Source organism: Cokeromyces recurvatus, assembly GCF_025118155.1.
Source record: "Cokeromyces recurvatus strain NRRL 2243 chromosome Unknown BX663scaffold_4, whole genome shotgun sequence".
Classification (NCBI taxonomy): Eukaryota; Fungi; Mucoromycota; class Mucoromycetes; order Mucorales; family Mucoraceae; genus Cokeromyces; species Cokeromyces recurvatus.
Window position 1 is genome coordinate 256,584 of NW_026251390.1, and position 18,579 is coordinate 275,162.

At 30.3% G+C, this 18,579-nt stretch overlaps 10 protein-coding genes across 10 annotated transcripts; 5 read left to right on the forward strand and 5 right to left on the reverse strand.

The window, feature by feature from the left end:
- Positions 1–35: 35 nt before the first annotated feature.
- Positions 36–1,903, forward strand: BX663DRAFT_498126 (autophagy protein Apg6-domain-containing protein). The gene is made up of 5 exons (XM_051526005.1): positions 36–153; positions 205–812; positions 892–1,313; positions 1,367–1,441; positions 1,504–1,903. The coding sequence occupies exons 1-5, from the start codon at positions 63–65 to the stop codon at positions 1,826–1,828; spliced, it is 1,521 nt and encodes a 506-aa protein (XP_051385907.1). The 5' UTR covers positions 36–62; the 3' UTR covers positions 1,829–1,903.
- A 20-nt stretch (positions 1,904–1,923) lies between these two features.
- BX663DRAFT_498130 (EAP30/Vps36 family-domain-containing protein) lies at positions 1,924–3,241 on the forward strand. The gene is made up of 6 exons (XM_051526006.1): positions 1,924–2,030; positions 2,107–2,157; positions 2,221–2,359; positions 2,442–2,773; positions 2,838–2,912; positions 3,011–3,241. Exons 1-6 carry the CDS (start codon positions 1,977–1,979, stop codon positions 3,113–3,115), a joined length of 756 nt encoding a protein of 251 aa, XP_051385908.1. The 5' UTR covers positions 1,924–1,976; the 3' UTR covers positions 3,116–3,241.
- A 5-nt stretch (positions 3,242–3,246) lies between these two features.
- On the reverse strand, positions 3,247–5,105 carry BX663DRAFT_467253 (auxin efflux carrier). Its single transcript, XM_051524074.1, has 4 exons — positions 4,995–5,105; positions 4,844–4,924; positions 4,431–4,756; positions 3,247–4,362 (listed from the first exon to the last, which is right to left on the reverse strand). The coding sequence occupies exons 1-4, from the start codon at positions 5,022–5,024 to the stop codon at positions 3,414–3,416; spliced, it is 1,386 nt and encodes a 461-aa protein (XP_051385909.1). The 5' UTR covers positions 5,025–5,105; the 3' UTR covers positions 3,247–3,413.
- Positions 5,106–6,605: 1,500 nt separating this feature from the next.
- BX663DRAFT_549061 (t-SNARE) lies at positions 6,606–7,534 on the forward strand (the record flags this gene model as incomplete). The annotated part of the gene is made up of 5 exons (XM_051531121.1): positions 6,606–6,634; positions 6,713–7,037; positions 7,097–7,174; positions 7,246–7,352; positions 7,417–7,534. The coding sequence occupies 5 exons, from the start codon at positions 6,606–6,608 to the stop codon at positions 7,532–7,534; spliced, it is 657 nt and encodes a 218-aa protein (XP_051385910.1).
- A 380-nt stretch (positions 7,535–7,914) lies between these two features.
- Positions 7,915–8,301, reverse strand: BX663DRAFT_414867 (uncharacterized protein; the record flags this gene model as incomplete). The annotated part of the gene is made up of 1 exon (XM_051522330.1): positions 7,915–8,301. A coding segment is annotated over one exon (387 nt), but the record flags the coding sequence as incomplete, so codon positions are not given.
- A 2,103-nt stretch (positions 8,302–10,404) lies between these two features.
- BX663DRAFT_529457 (putative ribosomal protein S15) lies at positions 10,405–11,248 on the reverse strand (the record flags this gene model as incomplete). The annotated part of the gene is made up of 3 exons (XM_051530244.1): positions 10,405–10,746; positions 10,811–10,906; positions 11,246–11,248. 3 exons carry the CDS (start codon positions 11,246–11,248, stop codon positions 10,405–10,407), a joined length of 441 nt encoding a protein of 146 aa, XP_051385912.1.
- A 188-nt stretch (positions 11,249–11,436) lies between these two features.
- Positions 11,437–12,907, forward strand: BX663DRAFT_448860 (WD40-repeat-containing domain protein). Its single transcript, XM_051523716.1, has 3 exons — positions 11,437–11,684; positions 11,907–12,125; positions 12,209–12,907. The coding sequence occupies exons 1-3, from the start codon at positions 11,501–11,503 to the stop codon at positions 12,787–12,789; spliced, it is 984 nt and encodes a 327-aa protein (XP_051385913.1). The 5' UTR covers positions 11,437–11,500; the 3' UTR covers positions 12,790–12,907.
- On the reverse strand, positions 12,883–14,013 carry BX663DRAFT_540599 (uncharacterized protein; the record flags this gene model as incomplete). Its single annotated transcript, XM_051530756.1, has 2 exons — positions 13,149–14,013; positions 12,883–13,013 (listed from the first exon to the last, which is right to left on the reverse strand). Exons 1-2 carry the CDS (start codon positions 13,927–13,929, stop codon positions 12,883–12,885), a joined length of 912 nt encoding a protein of 303 aa, XP_051385914.1. The 5' UTR covers positions 13,930–14,013.
- A 47-nt stretch (positions 14,014–14,060) lies between these two features.
- Positions 14,061–15,377, reverse strand: BX663DRAFT_498152 (tyrosine phosphatase family-domain-containing protein). The gene is made up of 6 exons (XM_051526007.1): positions 15,052–15,377; positions 14,816–14,985; positions 14,723–14,748; positions 14,490–14,603; positions 14,343–14,435; positions 14,061–14,204 (listed from the first exon to the last, which is right to left on the reverse strand). The coding sequence occupies exons 1-5, from the start codon at positions 15,282–15,284 to the stop codon at positions 14,370–14,372; spliced, it is 609 nt and encodes a 202-aa protein (XP_051385915.1). The 5' UTR covers positions 15,285–15,377; the 3' UTR covers positions 14,061–14,204; positions 14,343–14,369.
- A 357-nt stretch (positions 15,378–15,734) lies between these two features.
- BX663DRAFT_498155 (ATP-NAD kinase-like domain-containing protein) lies at positions 15,735–18,159 on the forward strand. Its single transcript, XM_051526008.1, has 4 exons — positions 15,735–15,962; positions 16,091–16,753; positions 16,852–17,470; positions 17,533–18,159. The coding sequence occupies exons 1-4, from the start codon at positions 15,818–15,820 to the stop codon at positions 17,987–17,989; spliced, it is 1,884 nt and encodes a 627-aa protein (XP_051385916.1). The 5' UTR covers positions 15,735–15,817; the 3' UTR covers positions 17,990–18,159.
- The last annotated feature ends 420 nt before the right edge of the window (positions 18,160–18,579 follow it).

The following is an 18,579-nucleotide window of genomic DNA, read 5'->3' on the forward strand; positions in this document are numbered from 1 at the left end:
AGTCATCTTTTTTTATTATTATATTTTATTTTTTTCTTTTTAAATATTTTGGGAAAACAAGAATGTCTTTTAAATGTCAACGATGTAAACAGACTCTTCGTATTGATGACTCTTTAACTAATTTAGATCAAGCTTCTTCTGACATGTTAATTGGTATCTTGTGTTAAGCAATAATCTATTGGCATCTAACCATATCTTTTGTAGCTCCCCTTATCTCTGAAGAGCAACATGAAAAGCAAACACAAAAAGCTCGTATTAAACGTACTTTGAAACAACCACCACAGCCCATCGATGGTCGTCTGGTGGGGATTAAACCTATTCCAACACTTAAAAAGGAGAACTTTCCTCCACCTTCCGAATCATTTGTTGTCTTGCCTCGACCAGAATTAACAGTCAGCTTAAATAATAACAATAACAATCAGATTAGTTTAGACGATGTTTCAAATAATACTTCCAATCAGTTGAATACAACATCTTTAGAAACAACTCACAATGCTAACTTGGTAACAGGTTCACAAGTGACTCCAACCGTTTCTACATCAGCACCCATAGAGGATCCTAATTGGTCACGAAATAATACATTATCTCATCGTTTAAAGGTAGCAAATCGTGTATTTCAAATCATGTCTTCAAAATCAAGTGTTGATCATCCCATGTGTCAAGAATGTACAGATATATTATTAGAAACACTTGAAAGACAAATGTCAGACGTAAGTCGTGAGCGTGATTGTTATATAGAATTTCTAAAGAAGGTAAAAGAGGGTCGAGTTACAAAAGAAGAGGAAGAAGAGCTCAAAAATCAAGTTGAAGAGGTAAGTAATAACGACTCGGTCAAAAAAAAAAAAAAAAAAAAAAAAAAAAAAAAAAAAAAAAACTTATATATCATTCTAGTTAAAATTAGCAGAAAAAGAAGCTTCAGAAGAACTAATGAAATTAAAAGAAGAGGAAGCAAGATATGATAAAGAATTGAAAGCACTAGAAAGTGAACTAAAAGAATTGGATCAACAAGAGGAAGAATTTTGGGAAAAAGCAAATGAATACCAAACAAATCTTCAACACTTTCAGAACGAGCGAGACTCAATAAATCTAAAATATGACCATGATGTTAAGCAATATGAAAGATTACAAAAGACAGTTGTCTATAATGATGCATTTTGTATATCACAAGATGGCCCATTTGGCACTATTAATGGATTTAGATTAGGGAGAACAAGCACATATCCAGTTGAATGGAATGAGATTAATGCGGCTTGGGGACAGACACTATTATTATTATATACAATAGCTAACAAACTGAAATTTCAATTTAAAACGTAAGATTCTTTTCTTTCTTTCTTTCTTTAATCAATACTGACACATATTGCAGGTACCGTCTTGTTCCAATGGGGTCCTTTTCAAGGATAGAAAAAGTAGATGGAGATAGCGTTATATCATATGAATTGTAAAATGCTATTCTAGTTGCAACATACACATTTGCTTATTTACTTTTTTTTTTCTTAATAGATATGGCTCTGGTGATTTTGGTATAAATAAAATGTTCTTTTTGAATAGAAGGTTTGATCATGCAATGGTAGCAGTGTTAAATTGTTTAAAACAATTAACAGATTATGCTGAAGCAAGGGATAAAACCATAAGATTACCTTACAGAATCAATAAAGATAAAATTGGCGATTTGTCGATCCGTATTCAGTTTAATCAAGATGATTTATGGACAAAAGCATTAAGATACATGCTCATCAACATGAAATGGATCCTTGCTTTTTCCAGTAGAGCTAATAATATAATTATACCGAATGAGTCTCCTGCAGATAGTTCTGTTCTAATCTAATTTTTATTTATATCATAAAACATAATAAACGTAGTATACCATTTATCATGAAAATAAACTCAGATTTGAAGGAAGCATTATTTTATTTTTAAAAAGACATTCACTTTGCTTTATTTTTTTTGTGATTAACAAAAATTAGTTTACAATTATGCGAAGAAGAGCTGTAGGATATGCAAATGCAAAATATAAAGAAAGGATTGATGTATGTTGATGTTTTTTTTTTAATTTAACCAAAGTGTCAATGAAACGTATTAATTAAAATTTATTATTTGAATTAGCGAGGTTTTCAACAAATTGGTGATTCTATTGCAGCTAAAGAACTAGAACAAGTATATACATGAATATTATATATAAAAAAAATTGTAATTTTAATTTAAATTCATATATTAAAGCTTCAAAAACAAATGGACATTTTTAAAACTAATCTCCAAGAATTTGCTCATAAACATCGTAAAGACATTCGAAAGGAACCTACATTCAGAGCTCATTTCCAGAGAATGTGTACAAATATTGGTGTTGATCCTTTAGCATGTAATGTAAATGTATTTTTGGAAGAGTTTTTTTTTTTTTTTTGTTTTCTTGAATTTTTTATTCTGATTATCTTTACTTTTAGCCAACAAAGGGTTTTGGGCTGATTTATTAGGTGTGGGTGATTTTTACTATGAATTGGGTATTCAGATTATTGAAGCCTGCATTACAAGTAGGGCAAATGATGGCGGATTAACAGAACTGAATGATATTATGAGACGTGTAGAAAAGATACGAGGTACGGATAATTCCAATAAGAAACAACAAATTACCGAAGATGATATTGTTCGAGCTATCAAGACTTTAAAGCCTTTAAGTGGTGGTTATGAAGTATTACAAATTGGTAACAAGAAAATGGTGAGATCAGTGCCAAAAGAATTAGATAAAGACCAATCTGCATTACTGTTATTAGCACAGGTAAATGAGGAGGGAAGGGTTAAATTTGTTTATTTTTGTTTGTATAGACACATATTCTTTTTAGAAAACAGGCTATGTTGACTATGATATGATTAAAATGGAATTGGGATGGAATTTAGAAAGAATAAATACAGCTACAGTAAGTTGAAAAAAATAAAAATGTATAGAGAGAGAGAGAGAGAGAGAGAGTGTGTGTGTATTTGATATTAAAACTAAAGCTTTTTTTTTTTCTACCAGAGACATTTGCTACAAGATGGCATTGCATGGTTAGATAAATATGGTGAACATGAATCTTATTGGATACCCAGTTATTACTGTTTAGATAACAATAATGGAGAATAAATCTACACTTTAGAATTTTTATACCATGCTTTGTAGGTGGTTTCTGTGTTTATACACTTTTCCATGATAAGTTTTTTTTTTTGTTTCTTATATAAAGACTTTATAGTACTTTAATTTTGAATGACCCAATAAATATGCAAGCCTGTTGTTTATTAGGAAATAGGATGGATAATGTAAATTTGAAAATAGAATAACTAAATACCAGCTATGAATAAATCTCAACCAGAATATACAGAGAAATTACAAAGCTAATTACGCTTAGTGACAATTGATGATGGTTATATTTGTCCTGATTTATTTACTTCATCTGTTTTACCATGTAAAGTGCTAAAAAGACAATAAATGTACAAACAGGGACACAAATAACCGCATAACTCCAAAAGAGAACATTTAACATTTCCTCTTCATAAACATTATTCACCTGAGTAATTTGAGCCAAGTTAATAGCAGTGGGTGTACAGCCTACGATGATCATACAGACAATAAACATAGGATCCTCTGCTAACTTTGACCAGCGTGAGCCCCATTTAGCAAAGACAAATATAATCGAAAGGACACAGATGGGCGCTAATAACATACGAATAAAGATACTTAAGGCAACGGGTCGTCTATGCTGTGGACGACTCTTTGGTTGCGTTTCTCGAATTGTTTTCAACTGAGCACCAAGACAGATAAGGACAAGTGGAACTGATGCTTTACCGCACGATTCAATGCCTTTGGTTAGGGAAGCGTATAAAAATTGATCTTCGCTATAAAGAAGATTTTTGATAGGTGGGCAGAGTCCAACAAATAACGCCAATAAAGCGGCATAAAGAGGAGGTGACATGTATTTCTGAGCCATCGATTTGATCCAATAAATGATGGATAAATTTTTAGTACCTTTTTGTTGGCCATCATCGGTACATTTTCCTAAAAGTCGATTGTCTTCATCATTCTTATTATTATTAGGATAAGATTTTCGGTCCTTTTTAGGTCGATTACGGTCATTGGTATTGTTTTCTAAATCTTGGTATTTATTACTATTATATGATAAAGTACTAGAAGACTCAGAAGAGGATGACGATGAAGAGGCCTGTCTATTGTTATTTTCTGATGAATATGTAGTAGAACCATAGTTTGAATTTATATTTGATTTATCATCCTCTTCTGTTTTATCATCTCCTTCACTCTTTTTTAATAAATTATAACCGTAAGACCATCTTAAGAGATTAGAAAAAAGCCCAAAGAACAGAGTATATGATATGCCACTAAACAAATTAAGAATGTAAGCTTTTCTTTTCCTTTTAAAGTAAAATTTGAGTATCTTCTTATTTACCGTGCAGATGCCATTTTTTGACTATCATTTGAACCCCAAAATAAAGTTTTTCCTGCCTCTGAAACTGCTAGACTTGAAATAATTGCAACTGGTAAAGAATTTGCATTATTGAAGATAGAACAAGCTATAACAAAGGGTTTATGATAGTTATCAATGCCAAAAATGGGGGAAGCCGCTCTGCAGAGTATCCAAGAAATTGAAGTGAACATGATATAAAATACGGGTATTGGCCAAAAATCTAATAATTTATTAAATGACATGACTGATGCTATACTAGAGAACAGTAAACATGGAGTAAAAAAGACAAGGTTTAGTTTAGAAAGCCACTAAATAGAAGAAGAAGAAGAAGAAAAAGGAGGGAAAAGAATTGTTTAAATGATACAGTTCAAAATTTATCGAAAGTTCAATGATACCTTTTGTTTATCATTGTCTATATAACCTTTGTTTGACAAGAAAGCTCCAGTAAAGACTATGATTATTACTTGTAAAATTGCCTTGAAAGAAAAAGAAAAAGAAAAAGTATGTTACAGGCAAAGGTTATTGGTTGATTGATTTATTATTTACCTGAATAGCAGATATAGCCAATTCCAACATGATAGTTTACTATAGTATGTTTATATAGGAATGAAGACGAGGGTCAAATAGACTGTATTATATTAAAAACAAAGGAAATATAGTACCAAGTAGATAAAGTATTAAGGGAGAAAAAAAATATTCAGTTTATATATGAAAAAAAAATCTTATTGTGTTTTCTGATCATTAAATGATGCAATAGTTTAATTAACTAACCTATATAAACTCATTACCTTTTTATTTTATTTTATTTTATTTTAGTAGTAAAAAATGCACGTATGATATGTTGCCCTTCATAAGCACACATACAATTCAGCTAGTTTGTATTAAATGTGCATGATGTACAACAGCGTATTCTCTCTTTAATATTATGACCAGTATATTATTAGCTGATAGGCACAAATTAAAATAAACACCATAGTTAATCTGTTACTATAAAACTACGTATGTCTATTTTTATTAACTAAATTAAGTAAAGGATAGTTTTTTTTTTTTATCTTTTCTTTAATTCGTCTGAAAAGATACAACAAATAAAAAACTTTGTCTATCCTATAATTTTATTTAATAAAGAATTAATAACATAAAGAGTAGTATTCATAGTAAATAGCTATAGTACTAATAAATTATGCTACACATGGTCTTTTAATACAATATCATATCGTCCTTACTATATCAAAGGGGAGAAAAAAAATACTCTAAGGAAATGACTTGTATTATATCTATGTTACCAAGATATACAGCAAACTGTAATTTTAGAGGATAAAGAATTTATTTATTTCATCAACTACTCTTTCTAATTTCTTGATCTGGTACACATGATTTAACTTTGTAACCTATTTATTTATACTCTTCCTCTCTTATCATATATTCAATACTGCTTATTAATTATCTTGGAAATTAAACTATTGTAAGGCTCTTTATATTGTCTTGATAGACTTTTTTAGTAAAAAGGTATTTATAACTAACATGTAATTTTTTTTTCTAGTTTTCATCTTGAGATATTTAATTAAAACAGGTAAAAATAATAATAATAATAGTAGTAGTAGTATGTTAATTTTAGACCTTTTGTTATCAGATCAAACTTTAGTGAGTTGGCTAATCTAAAATATCGTTTGATTTAGTATGATCAAAGTCAATGGAATGTAATTTATCATTAAGGACTGTATAATCAGCATATAAAATCTATTATTTCATGTATATCTTGGTCATGATACCAATGATAAGATAAGATCAGATACATGATATATGAAATCAAAATAGTTGATGTTGCATGTTTTTTTTTCGGGAAGATTTATATAAAGATTGAATGAATAATACCTTTATTAAATAAAGCCATTTGCTTTAATACTTTTATTATCAATTAAAGCAGAACATGCATACAAACTGGTAGTAGCAAATGATTAGAAGAAAATCCTAATCTTCAAGTGGGTGTATCTATGTACTATAATAAATGAAAAAGTTTAGCTAATAATCCAATGCTGTGGAATCAAATCAGAAATGATAAAGACTCTTTATAATTCGGAGTTTGAATTTCATCTAAATTTAGCTCTTGAATGGAAATGAAAAATGTAATTCATTTTGTTTTATAATTTCTTTTGCAATATGGAGGATCCTTTTTTGATTGTTAAAAGGTAATAGAGTATTGCTCTCTCTCTCTCTCTCTCTCTCTCTCTTTCTTTCTTTCTTTCCTTTTAATAATTTTTTATTAGTCAGGTAGAAGATGCATTAGTGAATGCAACTAATTTATTCGAATCCTGGAAAAGAATTCAACAAACTGTGTCATCGCCGAGAAATCAAGAGCTTTTATGGACAGCGGATGAACTAAATTCGTCATTAGAAGCTATTGAGCTAGATATTGAAGATTTAGAAGAAGCTTTACAAGCAGCTCAACAAAACCCTTCACAATTTAATTTAACAGTCAATGACTTGAACAATAGAAAATCGTTTTTAACTCAATCTCGAAACACTATTCATAATATGCGTAAAATAATGGCTAATCCACCCAGTAAAAAGCCATATTCTCCTAATGATCAAGTAAGCATCTTTAATATGTACTGAAGATATTTAAGACAAACTTTAATGTTTGTGCATAGTCTAGTAGTAGCTCGTATCAGGCAGCACGACAGAATGATAATAGTTTATTTATTGAAAGTCAACAACAGCATCAGATGGTATATAATAAAGCAAGAAAATAAATAGAAAATAAGGATATTGACTTATAAGTGTATATCTATATATATAGATGATTATGCAGGATCAAGATCAACATCTAGATGCTATCGGTGGTACTTTAGTTAATTTAAAGGAGATTGCAGGAACAATGAATCGAGAAATTGACGACCAAGTCATGTAAATATTCATCAGTCCATTTCTCCATGTATGTATGTATGTAGTTAATATATTATGTAAATAGTTTATTGGATGATTTGGGAAACCAAGTAGATCGTTCTGAAGGAAAACTAAAAAGTGCAATGCGAAGAGTTACTACAATACTCAAGCAAGAAGAAGGTAAACCACACATTGATAATTAAGAAAATAATAGCTCAACCAAACGTATACCGTATTTTTCTTTTTCTTTTTTTTTCTAGAATCAAAATCAGGTTATTGTATTTGCTGCCTTATTATTATTTTAATCATTTTATTAGTGCTGGTAATAATTATGTAAATGAAAAATAAAGAAGTTCCCCTTCCTCCTTTTTTTTTTTCATATAAATATACATGTATACATATATCACATAAAAATGCTTAGGTATAATATAGAGCAAAAAGTATACATAGTCAAGTTTTATTTATACCAATAAATATAAATGATACTAATTTTAACTGCATAAATTTATGAGCTGTCCTGGAAAATAGAAGCAGCACGAGAAAATTTGGAAGATTGTTTAATCAATCCTTCAACATCTGCAGCAGTAAGCCAGCCTTTACTCATAAAAGCAACTAGGATAGGAGAAAAATACGCTTTCGGGACGAAATTCAGAGTATGAATGCAACGTTTTTTATGTTTTTTAAATAATTTAGCAACTTGCTCCTCGTCTGATACATGTGGATCCTTATTTGTTCCTAAATAGGCTGGGTCCATGGGGTTAAAGTTTTTAATAGGTTTAATATTGGCTTGTTTTGCTAGAATTTTACAAATTTTTGTACGATCATCTTTATGGACAAGGATTCCAACAATATTATGGAAGGGGAAAATGATATCGAGCACATCAGAGGTATCAATTCCAAGTACATGAAGACATCTTCGAATTTTGTTGCGAGAATTTCCTTTTTGACAATAAAAATAAAGAAAGTCGTATTCTGTGATATGTGAAGCAGTCAAAGTACGAGGAGCAAGAAGATGAGTAGTAGTGTTATTGCTGATAGAGTCTGTATTCCTCTCAGAAATTACAGAATGAGTAGTAGTGGATCGATTTGCAGTATCCTTTATTGGTTCATTTACTACCCATGATCCCGTAACTTCCAAGTCAATAGGTGAGGTTTCCTGATATGAAATAGAAGTAGATTCATTAGGTGCTGTCTCACTATTTTCCTCCTCATTTAAATCAAGAAAAGAGCCACTTGTACGACTAGAAAATTGTCGTTGGTGACGTTGTTGAGTATCTGCTGAAGAAGTATAAGACTTATTTGATGAAGAAGACAACTGGATTGCGGAATATTCATCTTCAAGTCTCTTGATAGTAGCTGAAAGAATTTCGTTTCTTTCTTCGAGCTTATTGGTATAAGAACGAAGTTGTTTGTGTTTTACATCAGCTTCCGAAAATTTACAAAGCATTTTATTATGGTCACATTGGAGATAATCATAGTTGCTTTTTAATGCAAGGTATCGTTTCTCTAAATTGCTAATAGTCATATCTACTATGATTAATTATCAAAAAGAAAAAAAAAAAAAGATAAGAATTTTTGAGAAATAAAGAAAAAGAAAAAGAGTCCTTTTCATTAACACATTTATTATATATAGAAATTTATTTATCAAAAAGATAAATATATTTTGTAAATTCTTGGTTAAATCTCGTTAATTTAATGAAGATAAATTAATTGATAGTAACAAAAGTTGCAATATTCTGTAATAAAGAGATTCAAGAACTGGCTTGTATTATTATCTTGTAATATTGCCTAACACTAATAAATATATCATGAATTACTATTTGTTAATAATAATTAATAAAAGCATTTTTTTATAAGACGCGTAAGAGATATATAACACATCTTAAAAGATATAACAGTGATAATAGATATAACATAAGAGAAATTTCATACATTATAAATGCTGATAGTGAAAAGTATATAAAGAAAGCATGTATAGTTTACGATGATTGAGTCTTTTTTTTTTTCAGCTTGTTAATGAGAATTGTTAAGAACTTAATCACAATCGTTTCAATGCTATACCTCTTCGTAACTGGATTTTCAGGTACAACATATATGAAAACGAATGAAAAATAACGCCAAACCAAGTTGATGGGAAAAGATGATTAGACCATAATGCTTAGTCGATATGAACAAATATAGAGTAGGAGAATATTATGGTTCTATGGAGCCTAGTTCAATAAATATAATAAGCCTTATGATACTGTTTTCCTAATGATGACTATCTTTGATATGTTTAAAGTTTAGCTTTTGTTATTAGAGTACCTAGACATCGATCATCTATATGAATTTATTGGAAATAGTATGAGTGGCATAGAGTCATTGGCTGCAGCTTCTATGTTTCCTCATCGTGTAGGGGGAAAAAAAAAAGGCTAGTAACTGGGTCTACTTGTGCTAAATTACATTCCTTATTCTAGTATACTTAGATACATTTGGAGACAGGCAATTATAAACGATACCTCTATTAGAATAGGGAATTTTATTACGACAATGGTAATGGTATGAAGGTATATAGTATACATACATTTGTATAATATAACCATGTTTTTTAATGCAAACTTAGGAACATTATCCTATTCATTGTCATACAAATTCCTCAGCGAGTTGCTGAAACATGTCAGCAAATATATGAAGACGAAATTACTCAAAAAATAGAAAATTACGAATATTACTTGATCCATGGTTTATGCACTCTATTCAAATGATAATTTTAGTTGTTGGCTTTTAAACTGATGGCCTGGTTTTAGTTGAACAATAAAAGAGAAATAGCCAGCTGGTTTAATGAGAGCTGGTAATCTGTATGTTGATTATTTAGAATTAGACTCTATTTATGGTCACACTACCTATTTAATTGACACATTGACACCAGTAGTAAAGCTATCCAAAAACCCATTTAATATCTCACAAATAATACCACAACAAATCCTTTTAAATAATAAATTGACTATGTATATTTTTTTTATATGTATGCATACACATTTATATATAAAAGAGCTATAATAAAATCTGTCTTTTTTGCATGTGCGCTTTTTTTTTACTTAAGAGGAACGAACTTGGAAGAGTGAGTAGCACCAATACCAGGACGACCGTGCTTGACGGGCTTGTAGGTGATGGAGAACTCACCGAGGTAGTGGCCAACCATTTCAGGCTTAATTTCAACTTGGTTGAAGGTCTTACCGTTGTAGATACCAACGATGGAACCGATCATTTCGGGAACGATGATCATGTTACGGAGATGAGTCTTGACAACTTCGGGCTTTTCACCAGCGGGGGCGTTCTTCTTGGCAGCACGGAGCTTCTTAATGAGGCCCATAGGCTTGCGCTTAAGACCACGTTGGAATCTTCTGCGAGCACGACAGTGAACAAGTTCCATAAACTACAAAATACAAGTGATCAATTTCTACATTTATTTAATTATAACACGTATTATTAATATTTACTTGTTCAGAAGACAAATCCAAGAGTTGTTCAAGGTCAACACCACGATAGGTAAACTTACGGAAAGTTCTCTTTCTTTGAGTAGCTTGCTCGTCAGCCTAAAGAAAAAAAATCGGAAAAAAAACAATGTAAGCATTAAACCTAACCAAATAATCTCCATTCAACCAAGTACAACCAAGAATATTGAAATGTAAGGATACAATAAATTGAATTCAAAAATAAAATGCAGATGATTATATAAGCTAAATGAAATTGAGATTACTATTTTGGAGAAATAATGTAATTCATATTAACGTCGATGTTGTTCATTTATAAATGTCTTCATATGACACATTTTGCCAAAAAAATATCCATATTTATCCATAATCATCCATTCGTTTTTTATCCTTTCATTTCATATACTTGGTTGAACTTGTTTTATAGTTTGGATACAATACCATGATGAGGAAAAAAAGGGAAGATTATAAGATTGTGTATTCGTCAACTTACTATATTCTCCTTTCACTACGCTAGCTTCCAGTCTCTCATTCACCCATACGCCTTACTGTTAATATGAGGAGTTATCCGGGCCGAACTTTATTGTCGCTCTTCTAATTAACAGGAAAGCCTCTTTTTTTTTTTTTTTTAGAATAGAATTTTTTTTATTTTTTGTTTTTTTTTATTGCAAACCACTAGCCTAATAATTATTAACAATGAGACCCATCTTGCTTCAAGGACATACCAGATCTTTAACTCAAATTAAATATAACAGAGAAGGCGATTTGCTTTTCTCTGTTTCTAAGGATAAAGTAGCTAATGTATGGTATTCTCATAATGGTGAACGTCTTGGTACATATACTGGTCATCTTGGTGCAATCTGGACTATTGATGTCAATGGTAATAAATACTTTCGAAATAGCGATGGAACAAATAATAATAATAAAAAGAAGAGATACACAGAATTGCAAATAACAGGATAGATTCATGGATCATAAATAATTAGATTGATCAACTGCTTTTTTGTTTATTATTATTTGTTCCTTTTATAACCAATGTTTTTTCAAAAAAAAACCCCATATCAAAGCTCATTATTAATTATTTGTTTATTTTTTATGCTAGGTGATTCAACTTTACTTGTTACAGGTTCTGCTGATAATACTTGCAAACTTTGGGAAGTTCAAACTGGTCGTTGTTTAAAAACTTGGGAATTCGAGACTGCTGTTAAGCGTGTCGAATTTAGCCAAGATAATTCTATGATTCTATGCGTTACAGAAGAGCGTATGGGCTTCTCTGGTACAGTTACTGTTTACCCTATTAATAGCGATATTAACGGTACCCGTAAGTATATTTTTAAATGATAAAAGATGAATGACTAAAAAAACAAAAAAAGGAAAAGGAAATACTAAATTTTTCTTTATAAGAATCTGATACACCTATTGTTACTATTATTAATGACGGCAAAAAGGCAGTTGTTGCTGGTTGGTCTTGCTTGGATAAGTATATTATTACTGGTCATGAAGATGGTACTGTTTGCCAATGGGATTGGAAGTCAAATAAAAAGATTAACTCTATTCGTGCTCATGAAGATGTTATACATGATATGCAATTCAGCCCCGATCGTACATACTTTATTACTGCCTCTAAAGATAAGAGCGCAAGAATTATTGATTCCCTTACTTTAGACATTAAGAAAACTTATACTGCTGATACACCTCTCAACTCAGCTTCTATTACTCCTAAGCATCAAGAATTTGTTATCTTGGGTGGTGGTCAAGAAGCTATGAGTGTCACAACTACTTCTGCTAGACAAGGTAAATTTGAAAGTAGATTCTATCACAAGATCCTTGAAGAAGAAGTTGGACGCGTTAGAGGACATTTCGGTCCTATTAATACACTTGCTGTTCATCCTGATGGCACTAGTTATTCAAGTGGTGGTGAAGATGGTTATGTTCGTGTTCATCATTTTGATCCTGAATATTTCACCTTTAAACTCGAAATTTAAACTTGTCATATAATATATATACAAATAGGTAGAAAATAAAATATCAAAAAGGAAAAAAAAAGTAATTTATTGCAATGTAATTTTTTATTTCTATTATGGATTTGTTGATTCTATTGTTTGCTTTGTAACAGAAATTTGTTTTTGCCTATTTAGCTGATCAATGACAGCCCGTGTTAATGAAGAATTAGCTCTTCCATGTGCCTTCAGGACTGTTTGTTGCGGTGCTGTATTTGTTATTTGTGTGGATATATAAGTTGCAGTGTTATCATGATTATTATCATCATTAGTAGTAGTAGTAGTAGTAGTAGTAGTGATGGGACGAGTAATATATGTTACAGGTGGTGGGGGAGGGAAATTACGATTAGGCTGGTTAAAATGAACTGCTGCCCAAAGAGGATACTGTTTTTCGATCTCTATTAATGTGTTTTCTAGTATCTTAATTCGTTCAAATACAGAAAAGGAAGGTTTTGCTATTTCGTCTATTTTAACGTTGAGATGCTCTTCTATATTATTCAATCTTTCTGTTATATCAGCAGAGGTGTTTACATGACTATCCTTTGTATTCGCTGTATTTGATGATGTTATTAATGAGCGAGCTAATGGACCATCCTCGTTATTCACAATATCAAACTTCATTTGAATATTTCGATTGATCTCTCTTGCATCTGTTCTTGCACAAGTCACATCAGCAGCAGCTGGATCTCGTCTATTCAAGAACTCTGTTCGATTACTTTCATCTAATTCATTTCTTTTTGCTTGAATAAATGTATCTATGCGTTGATCAACTTCTTTTGTTGTAGCCCTTATCTGTACTTGTTCACTATTAAATCGTTTGGCTCTTTCTCTTTCTTCCTCTTCTTCCTCTTCTTCCTTACTTGCGTATGTTCTTTTTTTAACAAGCAGATCCTCATGTTCTTTTTCATGTTTATTTAATAGTTGTTCTTTTGCATCTATATGTTTCTCAAGTGTTTTTAAAAGTTTTTCGACAAGCGCCTCTAATGCTTCTGGTAATTTTTCTAATCGATGACGAGATAGGACGATAAGCTCAGAATTCAGGCATTCGCTAGTTTCTACAAGTCCAATTTCTTTAAAGAAATTTGATAATTCTTTATCCCAAGTTAATGTTAGTTCATTAGACATTATTTTTCTCTTTTAAATAATAAATAAATATGTATATTTGTATATGTGTGTATGCGTATGTATGTGTGCTAAACAGATATTTACTATTTATTCATATTATTTAGAAGAAAAAAAAAAAAAACTGAAAAGCAGTCATGTAGTGTATATAGTCTATAGAACAATTATGCATCAACTTGATAGAAAAAGGCCTTTTTTTTTTGCACTTACTATATCATTTATATCTGTTGTTTTTATCTGCCTATATCTTTCAAGGGAGATTTAGCTCCCTGTATTGACTATAGTTTATAATAAGTTTGACCAAGTAATTCACAATGTATTAATCAACATAAAATGTTTCAAGTATTAATTAAACTACAAAATTAAATATGCCTTTTTTTTTTTTTTTTTTACTTTGTAATTTGAATTTAAATAACCTGTAATAGCTTTCTGAAATAATACAATTATAACCAATTTGGTCTATATTTTGGATCGTATGGGACCTGTTCATGATCGAAAGTCTCTATAAACTATAAAATAATTATGTATGACAAATCTCATTTGCGTATCTTAATTGAGATTACCTCCTGATCAGCTAATACTTTTGTACCCGCAAATTTACGATATTCATCAAATATAGAAGTCATTGACCAGCTTTGAATCTTCCTTAAACAGCCTACTACACATCCAATACGATGCTAGTACAATAACATTAAGTTTATACATTTTGGCATATTTCATTATAAAAAAAAATAATACGGGAGTTTTTTTTTTTTTTTTTTTTTTTTTTTTTTTTTTTTTTTTTTTTTTTTTTTACCTTTCCTTTCAAGCAATGAATAAGCACTTTTTTTTAAAAAAAAAAATCAATAAATATTGCACATGTTCAATGATGCCGTTTTTATTTCTCTACCTGGATGACTTCGCTTATCTAATAATTTGACAAGTGCATGTGAAATATCTTCTTGATTTACTTCTATAAATGGCTCTTTATTCCCTTCAGTTCGATAATGTAATACTTCAATTCCTTCTACCTTTACAAAATGTTGCATTTCTGGAGGGTAATCTTCCATAGCGAAATATCTAAAGTTATTCTATTTTAGTTGATTATTGTGTGTGTGTGTGTTTTTAATTGTAATTTTAGTTTACAGTATTGTTTTTAATCCAAGTTTCCTTAAGAATGCAAAGTTTTGTTTATTAGGATGTCCAGAACGATAAACGCCTGATGCGATCATGGCGAAATTAAGAGGCGGCACTAAAGGCATTCCAGGCCGAGTATAGCAAATAGAACATGCATCATAATTATGATTTGAATGACGATCACGATGATACTTTTTAATGAGAACTTTATTCTCTTCCTGGTCTTTTGCAGTAGTAGGCATGGTATATATGATAAATATAGAAAAAAAAAAGATTATAAAAAAGTAAACAAGCTTGTAAATTCTATTGGACAAAAAAAAAAAAGTCAATTCACTGTTAAAGAATCAAAACTTAAAATCATCATTCAAAAAGTGAAAAAAAAAAAAAAAATAAATAAACAGTTGCAAATACACTTTTTTTCTTAAAAAAAAGAAAAAGGAAGAATAGTCATTATAAGCTTTCTGAAATAACACATGTTCTCTTTAAGAAGTACTCTAATATCCAGTTCATTAATATACTTTTATTATTATTTTTTTTTAAACTTTTTTTTTTCATTATTTTCTCGAAGAGTCTTTTTTAATAGAATGCATGACAGTAATATAACTTAAATTTTACATAAGAAAAGAGATCAGGCACATTGATTTTTCCGTGTATTTATGATGTAATTATATATGTATTGCTTAGATATAAAACCTAGAAATAAAGTCTCCTTCTCGAAAAAAATATATATGTAATATATTCATATCTCTTTTTTATTTAATATATATATTTAACCATGAATACTGAAATTATGTCTACTCTAAATAACTTTCATGACGGCAATGATAAAGTCAACATTAGCCTAACCCCTAAAATAGTCGACTTTGGTAAACAATACCATAATGTTACAAAGATAACTCAAGAAGAAAATTCAGAGGAAGGTAAAGTATATATTTGTATATTTATATATGTTAATACAACATAAATATATACATGTATGTATATAAAAAACAATTTGTTTTTTTATTTTTTATTTTTTATTTTTTTTTTTCAAAAAAATGTAATATAGATTCTTCCTCAAGTAGTGATAGCACAAGGGAAGGAAATCATTCAATAAAAAATACAACATTATCTTCTGTGAGCCTTCATTCTCCTGACAGTAATGATATTTCAACCACTTCTTCTTCTTCTTCAACTACAAGTCATCATCAATCCTTTAAACAACATGCTACAGACACTTCATCACATAATAAAAATTCACCATTAAAAAGACCACCAAATTTATCTGAAACCTTACATATGAATACATCCGTATGCTTCGAAGACTTATTTCGAGAGGGTAAACCAAGCATTTACCTCTTTATCTTTGTCAACCCGTTATCAGGCGACTGTAAGGGGAAAGACCTCATCCAACTTCCCTTTCAACATTTTCGTCTGCGTCAATTTCCTCAAGTTCAAGTTGAAATACACAATATTCTGGACGAAAAGGATCGGCGACTAGGTATAGAAAGTGTAAAACTTGTTGAAAGTATGCTTAAATCAGGAGAAATACCAAGTCTAGATGAATTAAATACAAAATCTGATCAAACCAATGAAAAAGAGGTCTGCATCAATGAAACTGTTCGTACACGTCATATTCATGTATGGAGTGCAGGAGGAGATGGGACAGTGATGAGTGTTTTTGAAATGCTAGTTAATAACCATATTGATTTAAATTGTTTGTTTTTTTCATGTAAAACCTTTTTTATTATTATTATTCTTTAAACAAATTGTACGTATATATTTAAACTAATGATATGCTATTGTTCTTCCTTTTACACATCATGATAGGTATTCCTCTTGGTACTGGTAATGATTTTGGTCAAGTCTTGGGCTGGGGAAGGACAATACCACATCTTAGTATTTTAGGCAAGGGCTTACGCAATTTAGAGGAATTAATTATGGAACGTCTTAAATACTCATCTGCAGCACATCTTGATATTTGGCAAGTTGAAATGGAGGCCTATCCTGGAGGATATGTTCAATTAGCAGGCGCACCACGACGCAAGACAGGGTCCTATATTCAAGGGATTGACAAGACACATCAACAAGCAACAAAAAGTATTTGTTCTCCATGCATGATGACTCGAAAGATGTGTAACTATATGTCGATTGGTGTGCAAGGCTATGTTGGAAGTGGTTTTGAAAAGCATCGATCAGGTAATCGATGGTTAAATGTTGTTGTATACACTTGGGAAAGCGCAAAATGGGTCTTTCTGCGTAAATTTCCTTCAGTATCCAATTTTATTGAAAAAATTATATATAACGATGAAACAGTACTTGTTTGCCCTAAACCTGGTGAAGAAAAGAAGAAGAATAAAGTTGGTGCATCTAGTAACGATACAAAATCGATACCTATATTGGCAAAGCAGTCTATTGATTTTATTATTCAAAATATACCGCATATATGGTAATGATACAACATAATAGTTTTATTTATTAATTTTTTTTTAATAATATTTTGTTATATAGGGGACGAGAGGTTGATTTATGGGGTGATGCTAAAAAAGGTTTGGAATCTGTAAAAAATCGTTCAGGGCCAACAGATCCTCATAACTGGACACCACAGCTAGCCAATGATGGGAAAATGGAAATCATGGTGATTCAGAACATACCAAGCTATTTGAAGAAGCTTGCTAATATTCGTCAGCATGTTTCCCGTATTGGGCAATTTAATACACCTTTTGAAATTTATTTCCGTGAGCCTGAATCATCAAAGACTAAATCCAAATGGAACTCGATAGTATTTCAAAACAAATATGTGAACAAAAATATAATTTGTATTATGTGTGATGGTGAATTCTACGTTTTAAAGGATCCAAAATCACTCAAATTTACAAGATATGCTAGAATTTGCACTTTGGGAAGAAATGATAAAAAAACAAAAGCAAGATTAGTCCAAGATGAGCAAACTTCTAATGAATATTGAAGAAAAGAAAAACAAAGGCAAAGTTACTACTACTAATAAAAAGAAATATCAACCAATTTTACACTTTTGTTGACTTGTTTACAAAAGCTGAAAGTGTACACTGCATTTGACCATAAACTAAAACTCTAATTATTGTATCCGTTAATATTTTTTTTTTCAAGCATAAAGGCAAAATAAAAGGACCGAAAAAAAAAAAAGTAGATTTTTGAGACTTCTTTATTAAACCTTTAATAACAATGGAGAGACTTTGAAGAGCGTTTTTATTGACATCATACCCTAATCAAGATCTATTCCTAAGAAATTAATAATTTATATCATTACAATAAATAGTTTTATAAGAGTAACGCAATCTATGCCAAATGAACATAATATATATGGAAGAGTAAGGTTTAACACTTGTTATAAACTCTTCCAACAAGTTTTATGTTTCTATCTATAATATCAAAGTCTGAAGCACTTGCTATTCTACAATTACAATACTAGGATAGCAGTATAATATTCATAAAACAGAGGAAAAAGAACATTTTTTTCTATCAAAGATGTCTTTATCAGGAAAAAAAGTATTTATTAATATAAAAAAAGGTTATCGA